The sequence below is a fragment of the Delphinus delphis genome, chromosome 16 (genome assembly GCF_949987515.2).
Source record: "Delphinus delphis chromosome 16, mDelDel1.2, whole genome shotgun sequence".
NCBI classification, from domain to species: Eukaryota; Metazoa; Chordata; class Mammalia; order Artiodactyla; family Delphinidae; genus Delphinus; species Delphinus delphis.
This window is the reverse complement of record NC_082698.1, coordinates 82,201,575-82,228,687: the sequence shown is the minus strand read 5'-3', so window position 1 is coordinate 82,228,687 and position 27,113 is coordinate 82,201,575. Positions and strand designations below refer to the sequence as shown.

Here is a 27,113-nt window from a genome sequence, read left to right as displayed (position 1 = left end):
CTTAGCCATTATTTCTTCACATACTGCCTCTCCTCCATTTTCTCCTTCGGGAGTTTCAATTACACACACAAGTGTTAGCCCTTCTTACATTTTACGTATCTGCTCTCTTTCAAGTTTTCTAACTCCTTGACTCTCTGTGCTCTGTCTTCCAATTCTGCAATTTTCTCTCAGCTATATCTAATCTGCTTTTTAGCCTGTATACTGAATTCTTCATTTCAATGATTATATTTTCTATTCCTAGAGCTTATGTTTTTGGTCTGCGGCATGTGGGTCTGTGGCATCTGTCTGGTCATTTTTTATAATCTCATGTCTCTTCCTCACGTTTGTGATCTCTTCATAATTTCTTCAAGCATTTCATTTGGAGTTATTGTAGAGTCTGTTTTCAACAATTCCAATATCTGAAGTCCTTAAGGGTCAAAGTCTATTGTTTGTGGCTTCTGTTGATTCTCACAAATGGTTTCGGTCATCTTGGTTTTCATTCTCACACTAATGATCTTAATCTGTGGGAATACTGGGGGTACAAGTTGGCACTAATTTCTCCCCAGGAAGGATCTGCGTCTGCTTCTGTTGAGATCCTGGGAATGCCTCCAATATGGGATCACTTTAGCCCTTTGAAGGTCAACAAACCCACCCCGCCATGTCTCAAGGCACTCCACTGGATAGGATGCCTTCTTCCGTTAAAATGTGTTTACCATCCATCACTGTAGTTTGAATACCTTCTCTTTTCTTTCTTTTTAGGCATAGAGGGAGCCGATCTTTACAGATTTTTCCTAATTTTTAGGACACTGCTAGACTGCCAGGAATTAATTTCTATTCTAAATCTAATTGTTCTGTAATGGGATAGCCTTTTAGCATATCCATTTTGCCATATTGCAGCAGTATTGGCCAGTTAATTTCAAACTTTTAATATGTTAAGAAATTTGTTTTAAAGTAACATGGTAAAGGAATAATGCATATCCTTCTTGCTACCAAGAAGTATAAGTATATTTGAAGTTACCCCACATTAGCAGGGAATGTCACGCTAAAAGGAAAGACGATGTCCAAAGGTAAGCTAAAAGAAATATTTGCGGACATATCCAATTCAAAAATAAATTCATCAGAAACATGAATAGAAAGCCATTTACTGACCAAGAGATATTATGATGAACTTACAGCTCAGTGTTGAAAAAGAAAAAAAAATCTTCATTTAAAGCACTCACTTTGAGAGTTGCACTGACATATATACACCACCAAACGTAAAAGAGATAGCTAGTGGGAAGCTGCTGCATAGCACAGGGAGATCAGCTCGGTGCTTTGTGACCACCTAGCGGGGTGGGATAGGGAGGGTGGGAGGGAGACGCAAGAGGGAGGGGGTATGGGGATATATGTATACATATAGCTGATTCACTTCGTTGTACAGTGGAAACTAACACCACATTGTAAAGCAATTCTACTCCCATAAAGATGTAAAAAATAAACAAATAAATAAAGCACTCACTTTATGTGGGGTTGCAGCCCTGGCTGCTCTTCGTAGTCTTCTATGAGGAAAGGCAGATTCTTAGCCCAGTGGTCTTTAAAGCTCCCGGGCAGGTCCGCGTCAATGTTATATTCCGTAAGGGGAGTATCAAGGTGGGCATGAAGATATCGAGAATACTCTGCAGATGGGAAATGGGATCTGACACACCCGGATATGCCAAAGAGACGGTTTTTATAGCTAACTGTAATTTTTTATAGCCAGTCTGTACAAATACTTCATAACAAACCGTTATTTAATTATGAGGATTCTGGGACTTCCCTGGTGGTGCAGTGGTCAAGAATCCGCCTGCCAGTGCAGGGGACACAGGTTCAATCCCTGGTCTGGGAAGATCCCACATGCCGCGGAGCAACTAAGCCCGTGCGCCACAACTCCTAGGCCCGCACTCTAGAGCCAGCGAGCCACAACTACTGAGCCCACATGCCACAACTACTGAAGCCCACTGCGCCTAGAGCCCGTGATCCGCAACAAGAGAAGCCACGGCAATGAGAAGCCGGCGCACCGCAATGAAGAGTAGCCCCGGCTCGCCACAGCTAGAGAAAGCCCACGCGCAGCAACGGAGACCCGACGCAGCCAAAAGTAAATAAATAAATAAGTTTATTTTAAAAAATTACAAGCATTCTAAATGGAGACTCCAAATTTTAGCAAGTCACTCTTATATGATAACGGAGGTGGCCTGCCACTGACTTGAGTTACCAGGGTCAAATACAAGCCGGCCAATCAGGGTCCACTTCGACTAAATTTTAACCACCTTTCCATAAGCAACACCAAAGATCTCACTATTCGATTCCAGAGTCTGGCAATGCAAGTTCAGTGTTAGACAGAGCCTGCTTCCTTCTCAACTAATAGATCTACTGACTACGTATGCGATTTCATCAACTGACTGACCAACTGCTGCTTATCTCTAGGGACGCGGTGTCCAGGATATGGAGTGCCCCGAGCTTCAGTCTATAGTTCACAAGTCCAAGTTCTCCTAAACCAGGAAAATAGAGGGAATTACAATTTAGAGTAAAGAGCTATGCTGTCGAAAATGTAATCCCTAGCCAGCTGGCTACTGACAATTGAAGGGGTGACTAGTGCGGCTGAAGCACTGAACTTTAGATTTTACTTAATTTGAATTAATTTAAACTTAAAACTGATATTTTATTCAATTATTAGAAAACTGCCGTAGGTTTGGAACAACTTACGTATATCAGTCTACTTTTACAACTTTAAACTTTATGAAATCTACGTTCAGATCAAGTATTTCCAATGAAAATGTAGCGTCCAAATTGAGATGAACTGTAAGTGTAAAATATAGGCCACATTCAAAGACTAGTACCAAAAATGTAAAACATCCAATAAAGAGTGTTTTCATATTATTATATATTGAACTAATATTGTGGAGGTACCGAGTTAAATAAGATAAAATATATTATTAAAATGAATTCCACCCGTTCGTTTTTACTTTTTTTAATTTTTTGCTGTACGCGGGCCTCTCACTGTTGTGGCGTCTCCCGCCACGGAGCACAGGCTCCGGACGCGCAGGCCCAGCGGCCGTGGCTCACGGGCCCAGTCGCTCCACGGCATGTGGGATCTTCCCGGACCGGGGCACGAACCCGCGTCCCCTGCATTGGCAGGAGGACTCTCAACCACCACGTCACCAGGGAAGCCCCCGTTTTTACTTTTTTAGTGTGGCTACTAGAATTTTAAAATTACACACATGGCTTGTAAATGTTTTCACTTGGACAGTGCTAGTACAGAGGGCTAATGATAAAGGAAAGAGAAGGAATAAAAGTAAAGATTTGGGCTTTATATGAAAAACAAAAATGTCTTTGTGTATGGCAGAGAAAGGGTAAGACTGACTAATAAAAGGATAACCCAAAGATCTGCTTTCTTCTTCATCTCAATTTAAATTCTCCAAACTATGTGGGAATTCTGATATGAAGGAATGACAGTTCAAAGATACCAAGTTTTTATTTAACAGTAAAAACCTCATAAAATGTTCCTTTCCTATCATTCCTATATCTCTGGATGAGGTGTGACAAGTCATGGATACCCAGATGATTGTCACATTTAGGTCAAAATATGTTTTTTTGGCATAAGTAAAATTTTTTAACTTTAGAAAGAAAAAATGTGAGGAAGAGGAAAAAAAAAGCACTGGATTGGCCTTTAGAAGACATGGGCTCGTCCCTCTAGTCCAGATACCACCACTAACCAAGGGGCAGCTGAGGACAAGTCACGCAGCTGCTCTGAGACTCAACTGCCTAACACGGAACATCAGAGACACAAGCAGTATCACTCCTACTCCAAGCACTCAGGGTCAGTGATTCTGCAGCTGTTTGACTTACCTCGGAGGTACTTCACTTTAAGGTACTCTGGGCTGGCCTTCTGGCCTGGGAGAGGGTCATTTAGCATAACTTTAGTTTGTGCTTTTATCCCTTCATAAAACTGTCCCATTGCTACGTGGCTGAGTCCTTTCATGTACTGGCACACCTCGTTATACGGTTCCAGCTGCAGACACCGCTGAGGCATCGAAGGAGAAAATGCTGTATTAGAATCAATACAGTTTAAGGAAACTTTAAAGTACTTTCTTCTTTAATCTGGAATTAGGAAAGTCTTCTCTCCAGGTTAAATCAGACCAAATACATCCTCAGTAAATCGGTCTACAGGACCAGGCCATGGTTTTTTCCTCTTTCTTTTTGCTGAAGTATAAGCACTATTCTTGCCCGCCCTCCCCGCTGACCCCATTCATTTCACTGAACTTTGTTGAAGAATGACGCAGAATTGCAGTTACACTGCTTCTCACTTACGGATGCTCACCTTGAAGTTCTTAAGGGCTTCCTGCAAGCTGCCATGGTGGTAAAGCATCATTCCCCGAAGCTGGAGGGTCTGCACGTGATTTTGGTTCAGCAACAGAGCCTTTTGAAAGCTCTCAGTGGCTGCTTCAAAATTGCCCAGCTCTCTAGGTGTTCGACAATAGTAATAAACATAGTATAGGCATTTCAGTAAACATACAGAATAAGTTATCCTCAGAATTATGGTTCAGTCTACAAATACGATACTTTAATGTGGGAGTTTGCTTTTTTATTTTACCACTTTATAGCTACTTAGCCTTTGACGCATCATATCCGACTTGCTTTTTCTAAATCTTACCAGATTATAGGATCACCATAGAGCTCTTGAAATTCTTTGGGGGAAAATTAATTTATTGATTTCCAAAGACAAATGCTTATTCAAATCCCTTTCCCCAACTCATGATCAGCTCCAACCCCTAAAAAAACTTTGTGTAAATTTTAGTTATCTGGATAGAAACATATGTTTCTCCTTTGGAAAAAAGTAAGTAGGTTATAATCATACAGAGGTATATCATTGCGAATCAAATTCATAGGCTTACAATTTTTTCTGTCACTGAAGGTACTTCACTTAAAATCCAGTAAATCATTATCTACTTTAAAATTCTGAAATAAGAAGCATATTTCAGAATTGTGATCATTTCAGAGTGGAAATGGTTATTACTGACCAGCCTTGCCCTCTTTTATATATCAACATTTTTATAAATAATTGAAGAACCTTCAAAATATCCCATATGTCAACTTTCTATAAATAATGAAGATTTTAAAAATATATATATAACACCCACTTACATTTCTACAGCACTTTACTATTTACTAGGTGTTTTCAAATCTGTTTTCAATTTATATACCCAACAATTTTGTGCGACAGGAAGGATAAATATCATCCCTTAAACCTAGAACAAATCCAAACACACTTTCTCCAAGTTAGTATGAGAGCTTTTCCAACGATGGCATCAGATAAATAAGCTCTTAAATGTAACCCTTCCTGAATAGGGCACCTAACAGGGTTTTACAGGGGGTTTCCATGACTGTCTGTCTCTTTCCTAACTTTTACAGTACCTTTATACGAGTCAGAATGTTAAAAACATTTTAAGCCAAAAGTCAGAATAGCTTTGCTGGTCAGGGCAATGCATGTAGTCAGGAAGCCAGGGTCCAGGCACAACTACTCATACCCTACAGAGATGCATCATAACTGTAACATTTCCATCCCGCAATTCTAGGAATCTTCAAACAGATCCTAGTGATGTGGGTATTAACCTTAGGTACTGCCTAAAAAGGCAGCAGCGTCTGTAACTCAGCAGCTTATGATGCCACTATGCAAAGCAACAACTCTTGAAGGACTAACGTCTTCTAGACTAATACATACAGACCGAGGCTGTTTTAAGACACAGTAACAGGTATCACGAGATCCTCTTACCCGTGGTTCTATGTTCCAGAGAAGATCTTAAAAAATATGTGAATGCCTATGTGATTTAGAATGACCGTCTCTTTTGGTTAAGAAACGCATTTTTTTTTTTTAAAAATCACTATTATGTGAGGCTATCCCACTCTACGCCCTCCCTCCTACCCCAACTATTAGTACTTTACTTACCTATAGGCCTGCCCCAGGCTTTTATATGCATCAATAAAATCAACTTTCTGCTTCAAAGCTTCTTTGAAGGATTCAATAGCTTCCTGTAAAAAGTATATAGAAAATTATTTCATTTGCTTAACTGTTAAAATTGAGTTTCTCTCAAATCACTAAAGGACATACATATATATATATAGATAGATATATAGATATATATATAAAATACATGGTCTCTGAGTACTTTTTTTTTTAAATAGGAGGACTTCAAAAAAAAGAGAGAGGTAGGAAGTACAATAAACTATGAGTCTGGAGGATTTAATTTCAATAGTAAACAAATGCATTACTATGAACAACAACAGAGCCTTAAGCTTCTCCTTCCAAAATGGGAAAACAGCTTCTCACTATCTTTTTCATTAGGACTTTAGTACTGATAACACCTGCATTTTAATATCAGTTCCTTAATTAATAAAAACCCTATGGAACAAAAGTAAGCCTAATAGCTGTGTGAAATGATGCAAAACGATCACAGCTAGCAGCATTGGACAGTGGACCAATAGAAGAGACAAAAGAAGCAAGCCCAATGTGAAATTATTTATAGAACAAGAAGAAAGGCTCCCAGGATAGCCACCTGAAGGACTCCCATGATCTACGAGGAAAAAAGAAACCGTAAGATTCAGGAGAAGCCTTCAAGTTGGGGGCAGGTGGGCATGACTCCTGCCAGCACGGCTCAGGGCGGCACTAAGGGCCCAGAGCTGCACACGCTACGCTTTCAGGGGAGCCCTCAGAACCACAGTGCACTTGGCCGCAGGGGGACTCTCTGGGGAAATTGGTGATAAAATAAAAATGGGTGATGAAATGTTTCAGAATAAACATCCTAGGCTTACACTGGGATTGAACGTACTTTTCATTATGACTCTAGTTATTGTGATTAAAAAAAATTACGAAGACATTTCCCACATTTCCCGAGGAAAAGACATATCTGACTTAACGGCTATAAAGGCTCACAATCTCTACGAGCTTTAATTGAGAGACACTTGACTTTAAAACTTCTGGAATAGATCATTTCAACCTGATTAGAGAATTCAGAGCAGAAAACCACTAAAGATATCAAATGCCTTGCCCATGGTAGGCACTCAATAAATATTTAGTGCCCCGGTAGGCACACAAAATAGTTTTGCAAAAGCTATACAATCTTGATTCTTTTCAGAAAGTCATTCAGCCCCTGCTCCTTGATTTTCTCAGAAGGGGCCAGCAGGGCAAGAGAGGCTGGCTTTGAAACTCTTCAAAGGCAAAACTGAGGACAAAATCGCCTCACGAAGAAATGCCACTGAATAGCTACTGTTTGGGTGAAAGATGAGAACGGATAAATTTTAACACCGAAGAAACGTAAAAGGGCATTCTTCATTGGGCTTCCTGCCGTGACATGATCTCGACCTTTTAGGATTTGTACAACTGCACTTTCAATTCGACAAACATGTATTGAGCGCCTACTATGTGCCAGGGATAGCAGGAGGTAAGGGGACACGAAGATGGGTGAGTCATTACCTCTGTACTCTGAGAACTCACAGTGTCATTAGAAAGCCAAGTAGGTAACCAGTTTATTAGAATACAAACTAAGAACTACAGCAGAGATGTGAGGAAGAGGCTCTGGGAATGAAGAGAAAGAAACCACTGAACTGAGCCTGGGAGACCAGAAGAGGCTGTACAGAGGCGCTGACAACTGAGCTGGGTCTTAAAGAACGAGGAGTTTGGTAAAGCAAGAGGGCATCTGGGACGGGGCCGGGGGCACCGCACAGCGGCACAGAGCGCTCACCGACGCTGGGAAAGCCGGAGGGGCAGGAGTGCAGGGGGCATGGGGTCGGGGGGAGTGGGGAAGAGGGAAAGCCGGGGCCAGTAGGAAGGAAGCAACGAGGACTGGGGGCTCTGAGGAGGTGTGGGACCTCACAAAATTTACTCTTCGTAAACATGAAAAATGCTGGTAAAAAAGGAGAAGACACGCTGGAGAGGGGAGAGGATGGGGCCCAGATGGGAGGCGGCTGTGAAGGAACAGGCAAGAGATAATGCAAGCTCAGATTGAGACAGTGCCTCTGAGGAGAGGGAAAGAAGGGTCAAATTCGGGAGAGAGCTTTAAAGGCAAACTAAGAGAAAATCTGGTGGCTGTCTGGGTACGAGGGAGGGAGGAGGGAGAAGAGAGGGCAGGAAGAGTCTAGGCTGAGAGCCCGGGTGGAGGGAGGCGTTAAGGAATGTTAGGAAGTATGGGGGAGGTCGTGAGTCCACTGGGGCGTGTGATGTCTGGGGTGTTTGTGGACGTCTCGTGGAGATGCCCAGGAGGCGGCTGCTGCCCACTGCACTTACTGCATGCTTGGACGCCACAGTTCTTCAAAGTCTGATTTCTCTTCAGCTTTTAAGTCTTTGGTTTCGGGGTTCCTGTCTAATCACTGCACAGCTCTCTACCTCATTCTGCCAAAGAGGGGACATAGCAGAATCAAGATTTTGAGCCATTGGGAACAAAGAAACTACGTTTGTTGAATCAATCTCTAAGCACATGAACTGGCTCTGAATTCGTTGGCATCGTGAATGCAATCATCACCACTTAGGCCACCATCTTCTTTACTAGCTAAAGGGCAGCCATCGCCCTGGGGCTGTTCGGTATAACTGAACAGAACAAACGCAGGTAACTCTCAAAGTAAAGGCTTATAATATACAATTTTTGAAATATCCTTACAACATGGGTAGAATTCAGTAGAAAAGTTCCTGCTGTTTTACTCCCTGGGAATTTCCAGAATGTCTGATATATCTTCTGAATTGGACAATTGTGAAACTTGTCATGTAATATATCCTAATATATTTCTAATGTATTATATCATAAAGTAAATAAGCCATCACCCGCTCTGTTTCTAAACTGCTGTTGACCTGGAGAGACCACCTTTACGGTACAGAGATAGCTCAAACTCATGGGTCCATTTAATACTTCGTCTCTACAGTTAACGAGAGAAAGAGAGATATCTGAACTAAGTTCATTAATTTAATTAAGGCATTTCACCACTGACTCAGTTTTCCAATCTCTGTAACTGGGACACCCTCTGCTCCTTCTATACTTCACGGGGATGCTTTTGGGGATGAGTGAGATGCTACGGAAACACCCTGACCTCCTCGGACGGCAGATCTATAAAATGCAAAGAAAAAGTTCCCATCTATTACACACGTTGCTGCTGTGTCGGTGGGCATGGTGAAAAGGAGGGAAGACCAAACCGTTTGGTGAGACTGGTTCACTGAGGGGCTGCCAACACTCAGAGAATGAAAGCACTGTTTCTAGGTCTTCATCCGGGAGGTTTGGAATAAACCAAACTGAATTTTGGTCCATGTCTATTTTCTACTTAGTGTCTCTGTTATGGCTCTTTGCTGAAAAACTCTCATTTCGAAATAACACAAAGGGCCCTGCCCACGTTCCTAAACATGGCTTTACAGTTAAAAGTGAAATCAACTGTTTGCATTTGTTTACTTTAAAAATTATCTGGACCCTCTTAGTACTAATAATTGGCCTTTTTTTTTTTTTTTTCTATTTCAGATCTCTTTCTCCTCCACGTGATACTCAAGGGAGAGACTCTGAACACAGCATTGCGATTCTCAATTTTTTAACTGAAGGGGACTGAGAGAAGATAAGACAGACGGCAGAGACAAAATAAACTGGAAGACGTCACCTGGCAGCTGCTCAAAGCACATGTTAAATAACTCAAAGCCCGCACTGCCTGTCCGAATCCTCGAAGGCGGACGGAAAGGGTCCCTGTTAGGACCACCTCCACATACTTGCAAACCGGAGATGAGGTGTATGAAGTAAGATTTGCAAAATTCCTTCTAGTTTGGTTTTTAACGGACGGGAGTTATTTTTTAGAATCCACAAAACTTCGATGAAACTACATTCCCACATGTAAAATAATCTGTATCATAATCAATACCTGATTCAGGTTTACAGTTTATAAAGGGCTTTTCACACATGTTGTTTTATGGAAGCCTCACTCTCACTTCAAGAGGCAGACGGTACCATCATCTCTGCCTGATAAATGTGGAGAGACGGGCTCAAAGAGTTCAAGCAGCGGCTTCAGCAGTGCAGTTAATAAGATTCAGAGCGAGAGCTCAGAGCAAGGCCTTCCAACTCCGATTCCGCTCTCTGCCCTTGACATGCATTTACCCCACTGATTCTTACTGAGCACCTACTATGCGACAGGCACTGTCTGTAACACGGAGGACTTACAACTTGTGGCCTTTTTAGAGGTAAACCCTCTCCCCACCCTCCCAGTGTGTGTGTTTATGTGTGTGTCAGATCCTCAGAACGATTTTTAATAATAACACGCATGCTCTCTCTGCCAGAGTACCCTTCTCTGCCACAGGTTGTTGAAGCTCTTCCCACCTTTCCAAGTTCAGGGTTAAGTGCAGCCTACTCTGAATTCTCCACCTCCTGGTCAGAATGAGTGTCTTCACCTAGGCGGGCGGGCAGACCGTCTGTGACTCTCAGGCCGGCTGTCTTCAGTCGGGCAGTTTGGAGTGTCAGGCCTTGGGTGAGAGCCAGAGCTCCACTCTCAGCCGTGTTTCTGCCCCTCACCCTGGCCGGAAAGAAGCTGCTGTAGGACAGGCTCCCCAAACAGGCTCGGAGAATGGAGAGTCCCGGGCAGGAGGAGGGGCAGGCAGGCTGGCAGTGACGTCCCTGCCCCACTCAGCTGACACAGAGCCTCTCCTTTGTCCCTCGCCTCCTTCTTCCCACAGCAGCCTTCAAGGGACAGTGCTGGGACCACTCCTGCAGCCCCCAGAGGACCCGAGGCAGTCTGGCCGCCCCTGACCTGAACGTGGCCAGCGACCCCCTCAGCACTCCCCCTGTCCCTACCCTCCTCGGCCACCACTGCATCAGCAACCACTTCCTCAATACAGATTGGGTCTCAACTCTGTATTTCCCCCCAGATCTAGACTTCACAGCCCCTCTGGGCCTAGCAACTCAAGTCCGCACCTGAGACCTTTCAGGGCCCCTCCCCGTGCTGCAGCCCTTCACACCCAGCCTGCCTATTTGCTCAAGGGCCTGACCATGGCCCCGCCCCCCACGTCATCACTCACACTTCCTCTCGCCCTCAGAGCCCTTCTCCTTCCCAGCCCTGCTCTGCCTTCCAGGTCAGGACGAAGTCCACTTGCTCTCTGGACCTTCCCTAACTCCCGAGTTCAAATGAATCTTTCTCATCTCTGTTTCCAAAGCACTCTGCTTCTACTGCTTTCTTTCGTGTGTTCACCCTATGATAAGTTATCTGTGGGGAAAGCCTTTGGAAACTGTATTCGTCCCAAGTGTAAAGCATTATTTCTCCCTTATAACCTTTCGCCCTCTCCCCTTCTGCACCCTCCTCCAAGTACCTATCAGATAGTAGGCGCTCAATAAATATCTCGATGCAAACGACTTTCTAAAATAAACCAATGAGACACTTGAGACGTCATTTTAAAACCTGCCAGACTTAACCCCGCTCAGTTCACCGCAAAGGAGAAGCAGGATTGCTGTAGGTACACATATTGCACAGCACTTTCACCTTCAAAAGTCCTCTGTGAAAGAAAGTTAAACCTTTGTATAGCATAGCTATGGGCTGGTTTTTGTTCAGTTCTAAGGACTGCTGAAAGTCTTCGTGGGCTGTTGCATAGTCCTACAAAAAGGAGAATGAAAAAAAATAAATAAAGTAGTATTCGTTACATATTTGGACATGTCCTACTTTCGACTGATAGAGGAAAAGAAATCCCAATTTAGCTTGTGCCCTTTCTGGCTTTAAAGGAGACATTTCATGACCACGAATATTAGAAGAATGTTACACTGTTTGTTGAAAGAGTCGATTTCAATTGACAGGAGAAGCTCACAAAGGTTTAATTTAAGCACACTGTCTCAGCCACAGAAAAGAATATTATTTTAAATTCCATTAAGGCCATAATCTGTTACAGAAATTTTACTAATTATTTTCTGGTACTAGCATTTTATTATACTGAATTCTAAAATAATTAGGACATAGATCAACCTTAAAATGTGTTATGTTGTGATTTTTTAAATCTACTTTCTTTTGCAATAGAAAATTGTTATTAAAATGACTGCAAGCCCACAAAAACAGCTATGGCAGTCATAAATACCACTCTAACGATAAAAGATGATCTTGCTACATTGAGAAGCTACAGTCTGGGAAGCCGTATTAGTTCAGGTTATGGTTTTCGGGTTGGGATACCCAAAGAAATTCAAATTGTACCTCTAAGTTTAATGATCACACATTGACAACATGCATACCTGCTTCTCTATGCTGACATCTGCAAGCACAGTTAAGGTATAATCTGTAAACCAAATTTCTCTTCTTCTGTTTCTCACTCTTCCTTTTCTCCCCCAGCCCAGAATTAGTTACTGCTGACAGTTCAAGCACGAAAATGTGTTCCTGATACTTAATATTTCTCCACTGGGCTCGACCTCAGCTAAAGAAAATGCTTTCATAACTGTCTTGTATCACGAACTATTATAATACAGCCCCAAACCCAAATCTATCCAATAGCAGCTTTCTGAAGCAGAAGGAAAGGCGAAATCTTTATCATCATGAAAGGGCACGTTTTAAGGCAAGAACAATTCACCTCTGATATGAAGTACAGGGTCCCGCGGTGTCTGTACAGCCGTGCTGAGGGCTGAAGTTGAATAGCTTTAGTGAGATCACTCACTGCTTCATTAATTCGTCCCAGAGGGGACAGAATCTATAAACCCAAAAATGTAATTAGGGGAGAAAAGTCCCAACGATCGCCCCTACAACCGTCAATGTTTCTGACTTTTCAATTCCACTTCACCACCCCACATTCACAATGTGACCCTCTCAGCAGTCTAGAACCCTTGACCCCACGTACTATGCAGTGAGGTTCAAAGTCAACAGCTGAGGGGCTGCCGATCTTGTCCAGCCACGGGGAGGCGGATGACCTATGACCGTGGCAATTGCCTTGTCACTGTTTCATGTTCTAGGTCAAAGCAGATGTTGCTTTTCTTGAAGTGTGACCATTTGTTCCCCAACCTATCATTTACCTTTCAAAACAAAATTTGGCATGTCAAATTAACCTGAAAGATAACTTTGAACCATTAAAATAGAGGAATTGTTCAACACGGATTGGAGTCCTCCATGGCGTCTAGCTAGGCCGTCTGGAGTATTCAGTGATGAACGGCAATTTCTAGGATTCCAGGTGTTTTGTAAGCCCTCTTCTGTGAACGGCTCTCAACTCAGCAGTCACGATCTGCAAGGCCGTGAAGGAACATCTGCAGGCCTGTTCTGAATGCTCTTTTGATGGAGCCGTCGGTGGTGTTCAGGCAACCATGACAATACAGAAGACAGCTCAGAATGCAGAAGTTCACCCAAATGACATAAGAAGACCCAAAATGGGTATCAGTATTCATGCAGTCAAGCTCAAGCAATTTATCCAGAACAGATGTCCTTAAATTAGGGTTAATTTTGTTCTTATAATAGGTCATTTCCATCAAGTTTTACTAACTGGTTTCCTCCTCTGCAGGAACTTAAAAGCAGCAAGAGAGGGAAGATTCAGGCAGGCACACGACCAGGGGCAAGAAAGCTCAGAGAGAGGAAAGAAATGGAAAATATGCCCTTAGAGTTCAAGAAGCATAGGGGTCTAGGGTTATATCTTCAAAGGAAAAACATCCCAACCCAGTATATTAACCCCTAGAGACATGTGAACTATCACACCCCAGCACAACAATCAATACGCATAATAATGACCAGAGTAACTAAAAAAGGTTAAATTATGTTCACTACATATAGACTATTTCCGAAAGTATAAAAGTGAAAGCTTTCTTATAAAATAATGCCTGACGTATATAAATGGTACCCTGTAATTTAGCTGGAAGAATCACTATGTCATGACATTATTGCCTGATGATGCCAGAAAAGGGGGATATTACTATATATTTTTAAGATCATTGGAAATCACTTTTCTGATTACTAACATCATTTGGGGTACACGATTAGCGTTTTATTAGATACACAGATTTTTTAAGGCTGCTAACTCAGTCTTCTTTCTAAGTGTGCTTAAGTAAATTCATGCTTTATCATAACATTTAGCACAGCACCAGCGTAATGGCGGGGAAAAGCACAGTACCCAGCCCCTGGAGCAGAAGGTCACCAAGTGAACCACCAAACGCTCACCCTAAAAACCAACAGGACTCTCGTGCAGCAGCGAACAGATTACGGTCACTTAGCCCTTAGGGTTACAATCCAAAAGTGCCATGAGAAAACGAATTCTTTCATTAATTGAGAAGGAATTTCCTTCAGAAAGCCAAATCCCCAATAAAACAAACAACTCATTTTAAGAAACTGAACTGTAACTTCAGACACTATAATTTTGAGAACATCACAAATGCAAACATCACAAATGCAGTTTTAAAATTACTAAAACACTTAGTGTGCCCTTTGCTTGCTAAGTTTCCTCCCCCAAGAGAGGGGGAAAAAGTCATTTGTCCCTTTTGTCCAACTATGAAATCCCACCAGATCAGATAATTAAAGGTTACGTTTTATTCAGATTGAAAACATTAACATAAATTCTAAAGCATTTCACATGGTTAAATGTGCAGTAAAATAAATACAACATGAAACCTGGATAGTTTACTATTGTTTTATGAAAATGGTAAAATGGACCCATTTCATTTAAAAACATTAAAAGGGGTGCCTTTGCACACATTCCTTTTTCTGGCCTGAACGCCCTTCTCTACCTTGCTCCCCAGGACATGGTTTCTGACCAGCTCCAGCATCACCTCTTCAGTGAGGCCTCTGCAAACACCGCCCACGCCTCTCCCCTTGCCAATCTGTCCCAGGGTTCCAGCAGACCATGCTTCTCTGCTCCTGACCAAGCAGCCCCTCTCCCGGTGTCCACTGTCACACACGTTACCTGGAACTGTCACCACGTGTTGCCTCTCTGTCTCCACCGCGAGTCCCAAGTTCCAGTTATGGTCGCCCTTACCTGATCTACATGTCTATGTAGATAGGTATATCTCATAAAAATTACATGCAAGTGTGCGTGCGCACACGCACGCACACACACACGCACACACACATGCTTCCAAAGGCTGTGAATCTCATTTGACCATACTGTCATATTGTTTTGCTAAAGGATGTCACGTATACAATAAACACGGTGACATATTTTTCAACAAACATTGACAGTGGTAGTACACATCAAAACTGTACACCTTAATACTAAATGTTACTGTTACATGTTAAATCAGGAGTATCACTCGGCCCATAGTTTTCTAGTAATTTCAACTGTGTTTAAAGGCGTTATGTATGTATGGAGGAAAACACAATAGGTATACGGGAGTTTTAAAATTTCTCAGTAATAAAATAATAGGAAAAAAATCTGAGATTCGACTAATCCAATAACAACAGAGGGAAAAAGAAAGCCACACTCACTTCTGCTCGCTGCTCAAATACCTCTGGACGATCTGGTTCCAAGGTAATTACTCGGCTCAGTTCGAACAGAGAAAGCTCAGCATTCTTAATGTCCTTGAAAAGGCATTAGCTTAGTGTGAGATACACTGTTCCTCAAAACCAGCTTGAATAGATTTTCTGAAAAAACTAATAATTTAGCAATGATATAACTACTTATTTAGAAATAAATATGAACTTAGCTTCTAAATAAGAGATTGGCCAAGTTAAATAAGCTCTATTACGATTACTTAACTCACTCAAGTCTACCTACCCATCAGCAGCACATGGGACCTGGCTACCTATCCCAAGTTCCACAGAGGGCGAGACATTTTCTCAATTTAACCTATTGAAACACCGCATCAACAAATTTCAAGGGATGAACATATATGGATACCAGTGTGCAAAGTGATGCTGCCCAGTGGCAATGAGGGAACAGAGAGGAGCCGTGTCAGTGTCAGTCAAAACCCCCAGGCCTACACACCTACACCTGGAGAAGTCTAGGTAAACCTGTTCTCTTTACAATTTACACATCACTTTATATCAAAAATATGTGAGCATGTTACTTTACATTAAAAGTGCATTAAAGATACAAGCAAATTTCACATCAAGATATAAAATTAAAAGAGATGAGAATGAGGAAGAAGCACTTCATCGCTGACCTTTACTGGGGCAACTTAGGTCATTTACTGATGCCCTGAACCTAACTAGGGCTATTTATTGATGCTCTGAATGTAACATTGTTTCCTTCCTAAACATCTTCATTCCCAAATCTGGGTTCCTGCTCAGTCTTCCTTCTCAAGTCTCAGAAATATACAAATATTATACAAGATTTCTCCAGTAGGCCGGCAGGCAATTAGGACAGTTTTTTTTAATTGGCAAAGATACAAAAGTGACACTTCTCCCTCAAGACATAATTTCATTTGAATATTTTTAATATAAAATAATAGAAAAAGTTTACGTAGAATGTTCAAGACTGAAAATTTGGACATCTGATCTTAGACCACTTCATTATTTACTATATACTCTCAGGAAAAGTCTTCATTTTTATACCATAGTGCCTTTGTTTGACCAAAATATATTGGGTTGACCAAAAAGTTCATCCGGGTTTTTCCGTAACATCATGAGACATACTGTTATTCAAAACCAGCTTCAATAGATTTTCTGAAAAATCCAGTAATTTAGTAATGACATAACTACTTATTTAGAAATAAATATGAACATCTTATGGAAAAACCCGGACGAACGTTCTGGCCATCCAATACTTATTATAACCTTCCTCCTGCATTCCTCAGAAATAAGGGGAATAAGCCTCCAGAGACATATCTATCTGGGAAAGTATAATGTATGGTAACAAATTAAAAATAAATTTTACAAAAAAACCTTTGTTCTTTTATTCAACCTTTAAAAATTGTGGAAGGAACTCAGATTCGAAGTCCTACTACACTACTGATGCCCCGTCTCTCTTTTACAGCAATGAGTGTTTCCTCAGGAATTCAGTCAAGCTCTCGTGTTTTTCTAGGCTTATGTCCAGCTCATCATGAAATAAAGTTTAGGCTGCCAAAGGCTGTCCTTTTGGAATAGAAAGTAACCTCAGAAGACCTGGGCAGAAACTCCCATCCCCCCACATCCCAGCCACTTGATCTTGGAGAAGTCCCCTACGGCCATGGTCTCATCTGTGAACTGGAATGACACCACTGCGTGTTCCCTCAGAGCCCGGGGAGCGGTGAGGGGCTCTATGGGAACCCTGGTCCGAGTCCGATCACGTAGACACTATGGCAGGCGTAACTATTCCATACTCACATGTAATCCCTTCTTTCCATAGGCTATCCCTCGGCCATAAATTGCACTAACCAGATCAGGTTCCTCCTATTCAGACCAAAACAGAAACACGTCAAAAACCATAAACAAAACAAAACAAAACAAATCAGTTTCTGCTTAAAGCACGTTAACGCCACAAATGACAGCTCTGCATTATGCTCCCACTGCTCATGTCAGTCAATACACAGTCGCCAACCACAGAAGTCTGTATTTCTAAAGCTCATTTGAATGAGACATGAATAAGAGTTTTACATCAAAAAAAAAAAAAAACACTTAAAAATAGAGAAAACCAACATTGCTGAGCGCTGTGCTAGTTTCTTTCGCACAGTCGTCTTACTTAAAATGCAATCCTCTCAGCAACTCTATGCTGGGCCACCAGCAAACACAGCTCAGAGAGAAAACGGAGGTTCGGAGAAGCAGATACAGGAGTAAAGGGCCTGGGTGACGCCCCCTCCTAGTTGGTCTGCTTTCAGGGAGTCATGAAATCATCTGAAAAGGAGAGAACCCGTCGGAGCCAGCACAACAAGGAGGAAGAGGTGAGTCGACTCCACAGACTGTTGGGGATTAATACAGTCCTTTATTCTAAGGGGTCAGAGTGAGAACCAGACCCTTTCTGCAACCTGCTCCCATGTGGACTGGATGCAACGCCTCTCAGGCCCAAGGACAGGGCGTCTGTTGCCCCCGCCATCAAGTCCCTACGCGTGGGGCAGTGGCGTGAACTCCCGTCTGCATCTAACCTGTGCAATTCTTAGCCTCTTCTCTGAATGCTTCCCTGCATATTTAAGAAAGAAGAGTACACAGCCTCTGGCTATAAGGTCCTGAAGGAAGAACCTGGCAGGGCTACAGCAGATGAGCTATTTTAGAGGCTAATCTATTATCAGTTTCAAATCTGAGATCGGGTGTCTGCGGGTATTGCCGAAAAAGACACATCAACTTCAATGATGAGAAAGTGCGAAAAAATAAAGGATAAGATGCTATGCACTGAAAAACAAAAAAAGGCTACTATATAAACAGAATCAGGTACATCACCTCAGGTAGCAAGTGGGTGCATCACTGCCTACAGCCCAGCCAGCAGATGGGCCTCATGGTATATGGAAAATTGGAAAAATTCAAGTAAATAATTACAGATTTCTAGCTTCTCTTGGAAAATAAAAAAATCCAACAATGACAGACCCACATTCGGGCATGGGAATGCGAGAACGTGACAAAAACACAGGCACCGGCTGCCTATTGCGATGAAGGGTGTGTGCTCGCCAGCTTACCATGAGCCCACCCATGGTCTCTACACTACATCAATTCACTTTGCTCATTTAATGTGTTTCTCTGGCTCCCAGAGAGTTTTGGATTTCTGATTCATAACGTATGTGTAACTGACATGAAAGGTTGTCCATGCTATTTGCTAAATGGGAAAAAGTGTGAGTTACAGAACGAGAGAGGAATGGTAGTCACCTCTTATAAATAATACTTATATAGGATTAGGTGGGCCAGTAGGTGCACAGAAAAAAAGCTCTAACAGTAGTTTTCTCTAGAGAGTGGGATTACTAGGTATCTTCCTATTCTGCTTAATACACTGATGCATTCCTTTTAATTGTTTAAAACAAACACACATACAGTTATAATCAGAAAAAAAATGTGTTAAGTGAGACATATTACAGAAAATAATAGAAAACTTTACTGTCAACTGAAAGTATCATATTTAAATAAAGAGAAAATTTATTATAAATTATAGAAAATTTAGGAGATGAAGAAAAGCTCAAAAAATAAGGTAAAAGGCATCCTACAATCCTGTCACCCAGAGATAACACTAAACATTTAAATATTCCTCTGGAGACTTCCCTGGTGGTGCAGTGGTTAAGAATCCGCCTGCTAATGCAGGGGACACAGGTTCGAGCCCTGGTCCGGGGAGATCCCACGTGCCGCAGAGCAAATAATCCCGTGCACCACAACTACTGAACCTGAGCTCTAGAGCCCATGTGCCGCAACTACTGAGCCCGCATGCTGCAACTACTGAAACCCGCGCTCCTAGAGCCCGCGCTCTGCACAAGAGAAGCCACCGCACTGAGAAGCCCACGCACCGCAATGAAGAGTAGCCCCAGCTCGCTGCAGCTAGGGAAAGCCCATGCGCAGCAACGAAGACCCAACGCAGCCAAAAATAAAAATTAAAAAATAATAAATAAATAACACATAAATATTCCTCCTGGCTTAAAGAAAGGCAGAGCAAGTAGTTTGAGAGAGGGATACAGGTACAGAGGGTGAGGAGAAGCAGGAAAAAGAGTTCCCCACTGAGGAATCAAAGTCAGACGGTCTTCACGTTTTTCCCTAGCAACGGCACCTGCCAGAAGACAGAACAGTCAACAGAGCAGCACCTCGGCCAGGCTGGGTGGGGCTGGTGAGCCCACGTAGCTCACACCTGCTGATGACAGGCCTCCAGGGAGAGGAAACCCCACTTTCAGAGAAGCTTTTCTCCTCAACTGAGGAAAATTTTATACCAGACGACAGGAGGTTAGAAAAAAAGTGCATTTAAATAACGAGTTATTCTACTTGCGTGACGGACATCTCCATACACCCAGTGGCCACTCCAGCCACCTGGGAGTCGTCCTCATGTCCCCAGCCAACATATCTACTCAAGATATCCCGGTGCTTTCACCTGCTGATCGATCAGCCACTGTCCAGTTTGCAGCCTTCCCCTCTCACCTGGCTACTGCAATGGCCTTAAGCACGCTCCTGTTTCTTCCCATCCCGTCTCCAGGCCCACACTAAGCCGCCTCAGGGTGATCGTGACACTCCCCTGGCGGAGACTGTTCACTGCCCCCCAGCACCTACACTAGCAAAATTCGAACATTTTCACTCTCATCCACAGTAAGAAATACATTTTACACCGTAACCCAGTACACTCGTACGTATATACATAAACATACACACAAACACATCAGAAACAAGTTTCACTAACGTCACATCAAGAGCCTTACTACACACAGTGTAATCTGGTACTTCCTCGTCTGGTATATTTCATTAAAAAAATGCTAGTCTTGACTCACCAATTAATTTCAGGGCCCACTAAAGGGTAGCGCCTCATAATTTAAAAAACAGCGAGGTAACATCTAAATGCCTTTGCAAAAAGTACTGATCATTTTCCTGCCTCTCTGTTCACCTCCTTCCTCTGCCCACTCACAATTCATACTCTAAAAATTGGCTGCATGGGGACTTCCCTGGTGGCGCAGTGGCTGAGAGCCCGCCTGCTGATGCAGGGGACACGGGTTCGTGCCCCGGTCCAGGGAGATCCCACGTGCCGCGGAGCGGCTGGGCCCGTGAGCCATGGCCGCTGAGCCTGCGCGTCCGGAGCCCGTGCTCCACAGCGGGAGAGGCCACAGCAGTGAGAGGCCCGTGTACCGCAAAAAAAAAAAAAAAAAAAAAAAAAAAATTGGCTTAATGGGACTTCCCTGGTGGTCCAGTGGTTAAAACTTCGCCTTCCAATGCAGGGGCTGTGGGTTCCATACCTGGTTGGGGAGCTAAGATCCCACATGTCTCACGGCCAAAAAACCAAAACATCAAACAGAAGCAGTATTGTAACAAATTCAATGAAGACTTTTAAAAAACGGTCCACATCAAAAAAAAAATCTTAAAAAAAATAAATAATAATAATTGGCATTACTTGATAGTTCCCTAGATACAACAGGGTCTCCCAAGCTCGGGGCATTTGCAAATGCTCTCATCTGCCTGAAACACCCACCCACGGCCTCTGTGCCCAAGAAAGTCCTTCAATCCTTGAACCCTCTCTTCTGACGCCTTCCAGATGCCCCTGGAAAATAAGATACGCCCCTCTCCTCTGTTCCACTGTATGTCATATGGATGTGAGTCATTCATTCAACAAATATTTACTCAGGGCCAGCTATGAGCCATGTCCCGGCCCATGTGCTATGAATACCATAGTAAGCGAGAACCAACACAGGAGGCAAAAAAGATTCTTGCCTTCTTGGAGCACAGCCAAAGAATCACAGACATAAATGTAAAGTTACACCTTCAGTAAATGCTAGAGTGATAAATGGTGCTTTTAGAAAACGTATAAAGACTTAAACAAGGTTAGGAAGGATTTCCTACGGAAGCGATACCTGGGCTGAGATCTGTAGAGGATGGGGGAATCCCAGAATGACTGGTCCAGGCAGCAGGGGCAGACGGTACAAAGGCTCAGAGGGACGCGGGGAACACGGCATCTCCAAGTTGAGGTTGGAGAGGCAGGTAGGGACCTCACTAAGGATTTTTATCTCTAACCTAAAAGTAGCAGCAAAGTATATGTGTGTTTAAAGTACATGTTTGTATGGTATGTACATGTGAGTGTGTGTGGAGGGTGTGAGGAGAGAAGCCAGGAACCGAGAGCCCCATCTGTCATCTGGCAGGTGGAAGTGGCTCAGCCGTGGTTTGAACAGAGCCGGGAGTAGCAGATGGACAAAGGAGATACTTAGGAGGCACACAGACAGAGCTGGTGATGAAGTAAGTGGCACACATGTGTGTGGAACATGTAGCCTCACATAACCCTGTGCCATTCATTGAGCTTGGCGACACTAGGATACGAGCAGGAATTCTTTTTCAGTTGTGGCTGGGGAGGGTCTGGTGGGATCAGGGGAGAGCAGGCAGTCGATTTGGAACCCGTAAGACTAGACTATAACTATGATAACTACCGCAATAACTAAACATCCTTCTGTGCGGTTGCAAGAAAATTCTGAAGAGTCAGTCGCATGGAGAAAACCTAAATACGTTACAGATGCACGTTTGTTTTCTCTAGTATTCAACTTACACGTTCTTCTTAGAATTTCTTTTCGACAGCATAGAAGGATCTATAATTATTGTGGCTGTTACCACACCACGATATAGCCTAGTATTACAGGTTCCTAAATTTAAATAGTAGATTTTATTGCTTTTTTTGATTGATACAACTTTATTACTTTATCACTGGCTTTGGATGTTAACAAGTCAAAACTCTTTCTTTATGAAATGTCACAATGAATTATTGTTTCAAATAAAAAACAATGCTTATTTCTAAAAACTAATTGAGCTCAGAATATCATTTCAAAGTATTTTTGAATACACAAGTCTAATAATATTTACACTTTATAAGGTTTTCAGAATTTTAAATGAATTAAATTAAACTAATATTTCAATCGTCCAATATCACTCACTTTATGCAAATACAAAATCATGGTATAATAAGACTGTTATCTTACTGGATCATGTCCACTTAAATGTCTCAATTCTCAAAAGAATCAATTTTTTTAAACACATAAAAGTCTAATTTACCATCTTCATTATATTATTTACATAGTGATTTTAAAATTTACAAATATTTATTTTTCCACCACAAGGCTGGCTTTTTGTTAAAACTCGAAAGTCACTGGATCAAAGACAAACGAATAAGTCAAAAACGTCACCGCACAGCAATGTAGCAAGGATTAAGTTCTGTGTAAGCGGCAGGCGCACATACATATGTACATAAAAGATGGTTACAAGATCACGTGCAGAGGAATGTTTTACACTTTGTCTGCTAATGCAAAGTTCTTTCATGAATTCAATTCCGCCAGAATCAGATCAGAATCAGATGAGCTCAAGGTCACACGACTAACAGCAAAGGCCAACTGCCTCATAACATTGTCACAGCACTTACGTCACCCAGCCCTGCATGAGCATCAAAGCAGCACAGACAACAGGAAAGGGTTCCACTTTCAAGAACGCTATGATGGAGGTGCTGACACATGTGGAAGTGACACAAGGACACTGACGTGGAGACAATACTGACTGATACACTTTTAAAATCAAGAGGTTCCAATGAAGACGGACAGATCTATTAAGTCTTGAAATTGTGCTCTGTTGGAAACCTTGATGCTCAAGGAACACTGTATTCCTTTATAGACGTGCCAAACACCCCATACTTGGATAAATATTCAAAGGAACAGTTTGAAACAACAAAGATTACGGAAATAGCCCTTAAGTTTGTTCTCTGATGCTGGAGCTGAGACCACAAGAAAGTATAAAAGCTTTACATCAAAAGGTCACTCTGGAATATGAGTGGCCCTCATGCATAGATCCAAATTTCACATTAAATGATCTTATATAAATGGTGACTATAATAAAATCCTAGCCCCCATGGCCCCATCTGTCTTCGGCTTTCTATGAATGAAGTCCGATTCTATGCACTCCTGCTTCACCCTGGAGTCCGCGGGCTGTCCAAGAGAAACACTTTGTCGGGAGATAACAAGCTAAAAAAAACTGGAAAAGCTTATCTGTGAACAGTTATCACTGAAGATTTGTTAAACGATGTTTATTGGCTTAAAAATAAAGAGTTGGGCTTCCCTGGTGGCTCAGTGGTTGAGGGTCCGCCTGCCGATGCAGGGGACACGGGTTCGTGCCCCGGTCTGGGAAGATCCCACATGCCGCGGAGCGGCTGGGCCCGTGAGCCATGGCCGCTGAGCCTGCGCGTCCAGAGCCTGTGCTCCGCAACGGGAGAGACCACAACAGTGAGAGGCCCGCGTACCGCAAAAAAAATTTTTTTAAATAATAAATAAATAAAGAGTTGTCGCACATGTGGAAAGATCCTGCAAGGAACAGGTGAACATCTGATAGCATGTACTGACAACAAATGACCCTCTGGTGATGCTGAGTTGAGTCCTAACCTGGCATCCCTCCATGCTTGAAGAAACGCTTTACCACTATTCTGAATACTGGATACGAAAAAGTATTGCTGGGGTAAAACTCAGTTTCATTACTGCCAAGACCCAGTATTGCTGCATTTGCCAATAAAAGAAAAGGAAGAGCAGTTAGATTTAAAGAATGGTCATAATTTAAAAATACAATATAAAGAGACTGATTTATGCAAATTCTGATTCAAGGTAAGAAAAGGAGTTTTGGTCAATTAGAGAAGTAGCAATAACTAATCTTTGGACACTTGCTACCGTGTGGTTGTGCAGTTTCTTGATGAGATTGGCTATCAAAGATTTGAAGAAATCCACGAAAAGCTCTTAAACAGGAATTATGTGCATCAGTTTCAAACATAAAGCCTAAATGCAAAAGTTATGTCCAGAAAAGCAGGATCAAGTCTCTTATTAAAATTTTCAAAAAGAATTTTAGCACTTAATGTCAAATCTTGGTATTTTGCATTTAGCATAGTCATATAACGTAAAGAAAATGTGACAGATTTTCACCAAGCTCTATCTGGATGTCTCTAAATTTGCTCCTGCTTACTCCAGCGTGTCATGATTTTCCACATGTGTTATAAGGCAGAAAAGGCTGGGAAGCACCGAAACAAAGGGGAAGAGAGACATCCCCAAGAAGAGCACCGGCAGGAAAGCCAAAGGCATTGAATTCCCATGTAAAGACGCGTCATGAATGACAACGCAGTCTCGTCTTCTGCGGGCCCGTAGCGTTTGAACTTTCTGCTGCTCCATCATCCTCTATTCCTGCCCCATCGTAGCTTGAATCACCAAAGTCACCAGTCCAACCTTATAACCCACACATTCTCAAAGAAAAATTTACCAGTCGAAAGCAACCCAACGCAGATAGATGAAAATGTTATATCAAACTTCAACATATTAATATCTTTTCTTAGCACAAAGAGAAAAATTCTGATCTACTTTCTGAATGCGACTGCAAGGAAAAGATGTTTTACGATAATAAATGGACAACAGAGATATTATGGAGTCACTAGAATTATGATTGTAGAGAAAGACTGAAAAACATTTATAAAATTAAGTAAAAAAGTAATACAAAATAGTACATAAGTTCAGATTATAAAAAACAAATGCATACTTTGAAAAGGTCATAAACTTAAATAATGGTAGAGTGGCAGAATTAGGAAATTTTTCATTACTTAAAGTTTTTTCTTTAACGTTGTTATCTTGCCTTCAGCTAGACTGATAACAATATTTTTCAAAAAGTTAAATGAATTGCTAATACGTCTGCAAGCCTGTACTGTTGTCTTCTGTTGGCTACCGTAAATTAACTGACATTTGCTCCTATAAAGGTATCAAAACCTCCCTTTCAAGCCAGGGTGTTAAAGTGCTTTCTTACCTTTTTAAATACTGCAATGCTAAACAGAAAGGCGATTTTTAAAACTTTATAATCTACCCGTCGTACTTTAAACTCCACTGAAGAATATTATTCCCTATGACCACTCAAACACATAGCCGCTTGGATCTAAGCACTTTAAAGTAATAACTATAAAAATATCTTATTGATTATTTGAGAGTGAAGATAGAATTGTCAACAGAATTAATCATATGTTTAAAAAGAGAAAACAAAAGCGGAGCAAAACTTTCAAAAATAATACTTTAAAATTAAGTCTGCCTGCTGGATTGAAAACTATCTATTGGCTCTTACTGTATTAGCATAGATGAACATGCCAGAATGGTCCTTCAAATAGCTGAGATTAACTGAGCACTTACTATGTCCAGGCACCTAGTAAAGTACTTTTTAAGATATTTCATTCAAACTGAACGAGAATATTTTTGGAGGTAGTTATTATTATGCCCATAATCCAGGTGGTTAAATAACTTGCTAGTAAGCAGCAGAGTAGATGAGAACTTGGGTATTTCTAACTCTACTTGACCCTCCTGGACAGAGAATGGATAATGGCCAGGCATCTACCAGAGTACAGTTAAATCACGACCTGAGATACACAGCCAGCAATGTCAGGCTGCATTGCAGGTCTCCTATGCAACTCTTAACACTTGCGTATGAAAGCACTTGGTCTGTACCGGATTTTAACACAGCCATCAATCAATAGAGGCCCAATACTTCCACTGAGGAGTCTCATAATTATACTTTAAGGTGAGAAACAAATCCACGAATGGACTTAAGCGTGTAGATCAACTCCTGCATGGAGAGTAAACATCCGTAGCTCCAAGAATTTCCAGTGTCCACATCTCACAGGAGATATCAAGGTAGAGAGGAAAATGAACTGAAGCTGACGTTTGTCTTTTTGAAACTTGGTTTGAATCTCACCTCTGCCACCTGATGGTGGGGAGACTACAAGCAAATTGCCTGATCTCCTTAGATCGCATTTTCCTCCTTTAAAATAAAGTAATACTGCAAAGATTAAATGAGAGCATGTTACAAGGCCTGCACTAAGAAAGTGCTCAGTCAGGGCTGATTTCCTTTACTTTCTTGTAAAATCTTAAAATCCATGTTTTATTGCAGCACTTTAGCTATGCATAAGTCCATATTTTTGTCATGACTATAAACTTGCAATCATATAATTAAGAAGAAAAATTACCTGAAGCATTGTTGAAAAATGTCTTATTGCTTCATCATAGAGACCACTGCCAATCAACACATATGCAATAGCTATGAAAAAATACAGAAACATTAAAGGAACGAATAAAGGATCTCAGACTGGAATCGGTAACTAAATTCTTTACCAAATCTTAAAAGGCAGCTCCAAGGACTAGAAGCAGTTAAAGAAAACCTGGAAGTTAATAAGATGTAATTGAATTCTCCTACCACTCAGCACTTGCTAATCAGTCTTCTAGTTCCATCTAGATTTAAATTATTAAAGCCATCTATAAAACACCTGCCTACAAGAAGTAATTATCTTTTTCTAAGCCCATCACTCACTTTCAAATACCAAATAGTCTTTACGATGTTTCTTATCTATATATACAAAAGAGCTAGTAATAAGCCTGAATAATGTCCATATAACATGGCGATGTGACTTTACTGTGAAAGTTAGAAGAAATACCCCAATAGCATCACATATCTCGATTCCTGCAGGTGCTGAATTTACTGCCAATTACCTAGTAAGAACAAAAACAGAGGCTCCAATTAATATATATTAATATAGTGCTTAACTGTAGATATAATCCACAGCACTGCAAAAGACCACTAGTCTTTTCCCTAGCTCTTCTATTCAAAATATAGTC

At 41.8% G+C, this 27,113-nt stretch overlaps 1 protein-coding gene across 9 annotated transcripts in view; it reads right to left on the bottom strand.

Moving 5' to 3' along the window:
- The window catches only part of TTC13 (tetratricopeptide repeat domain 13), a 69,874-nt gene that overhangs the window by 21,949 nt on the left and 20,812 nt on the right, over positions 1-27,113 (bottom strand). For 4 of the 9 annotated variants that reach the window (XM_060035088.1, XM_060035089.1, XM_060035097.1 and 1 more), the window contains 9 exons: positions 26,468-26,538; positions 17,191-17,256; positions 15,373-15,465; positions 12,548-12,664; positions 11,482-11,592; positions 5,942-6,024; positions 4,316-4,457; positions 3,844-4,018; positions 1,478-1,634 (listed from right to left, as the gene is read on the bottom strand). In XM_060035088.1, the coding sequence (XP_059891071.1) occupies positions 1,478-1,634; positions 3,844-4,018; positions 4,316-4,457; positions 5,942-6,024; positions 11,482-11,592; positions 12,548-12,664; positions 15,373-15,465; positions 17,191-17,256; positions 26,468-26,538 (1,015 nt within the window). The remainder of the gene's footprint in view (positions 1-1,477; positions 1,635-3,843; positions 4,019-4,315; positions 4,458-5,941; positions 6,025-11,481; positions 11,593-12,547; positions 12,665-15,372; positions 15,466-17,190; positions 17,257-26,467; positions 26,539-27,113) is intronic. The other 5 variants (XM_060035090.1, XM_060035092.1, XM_060035093.1 and 2 more) reach the window with 3 other exon arrangements.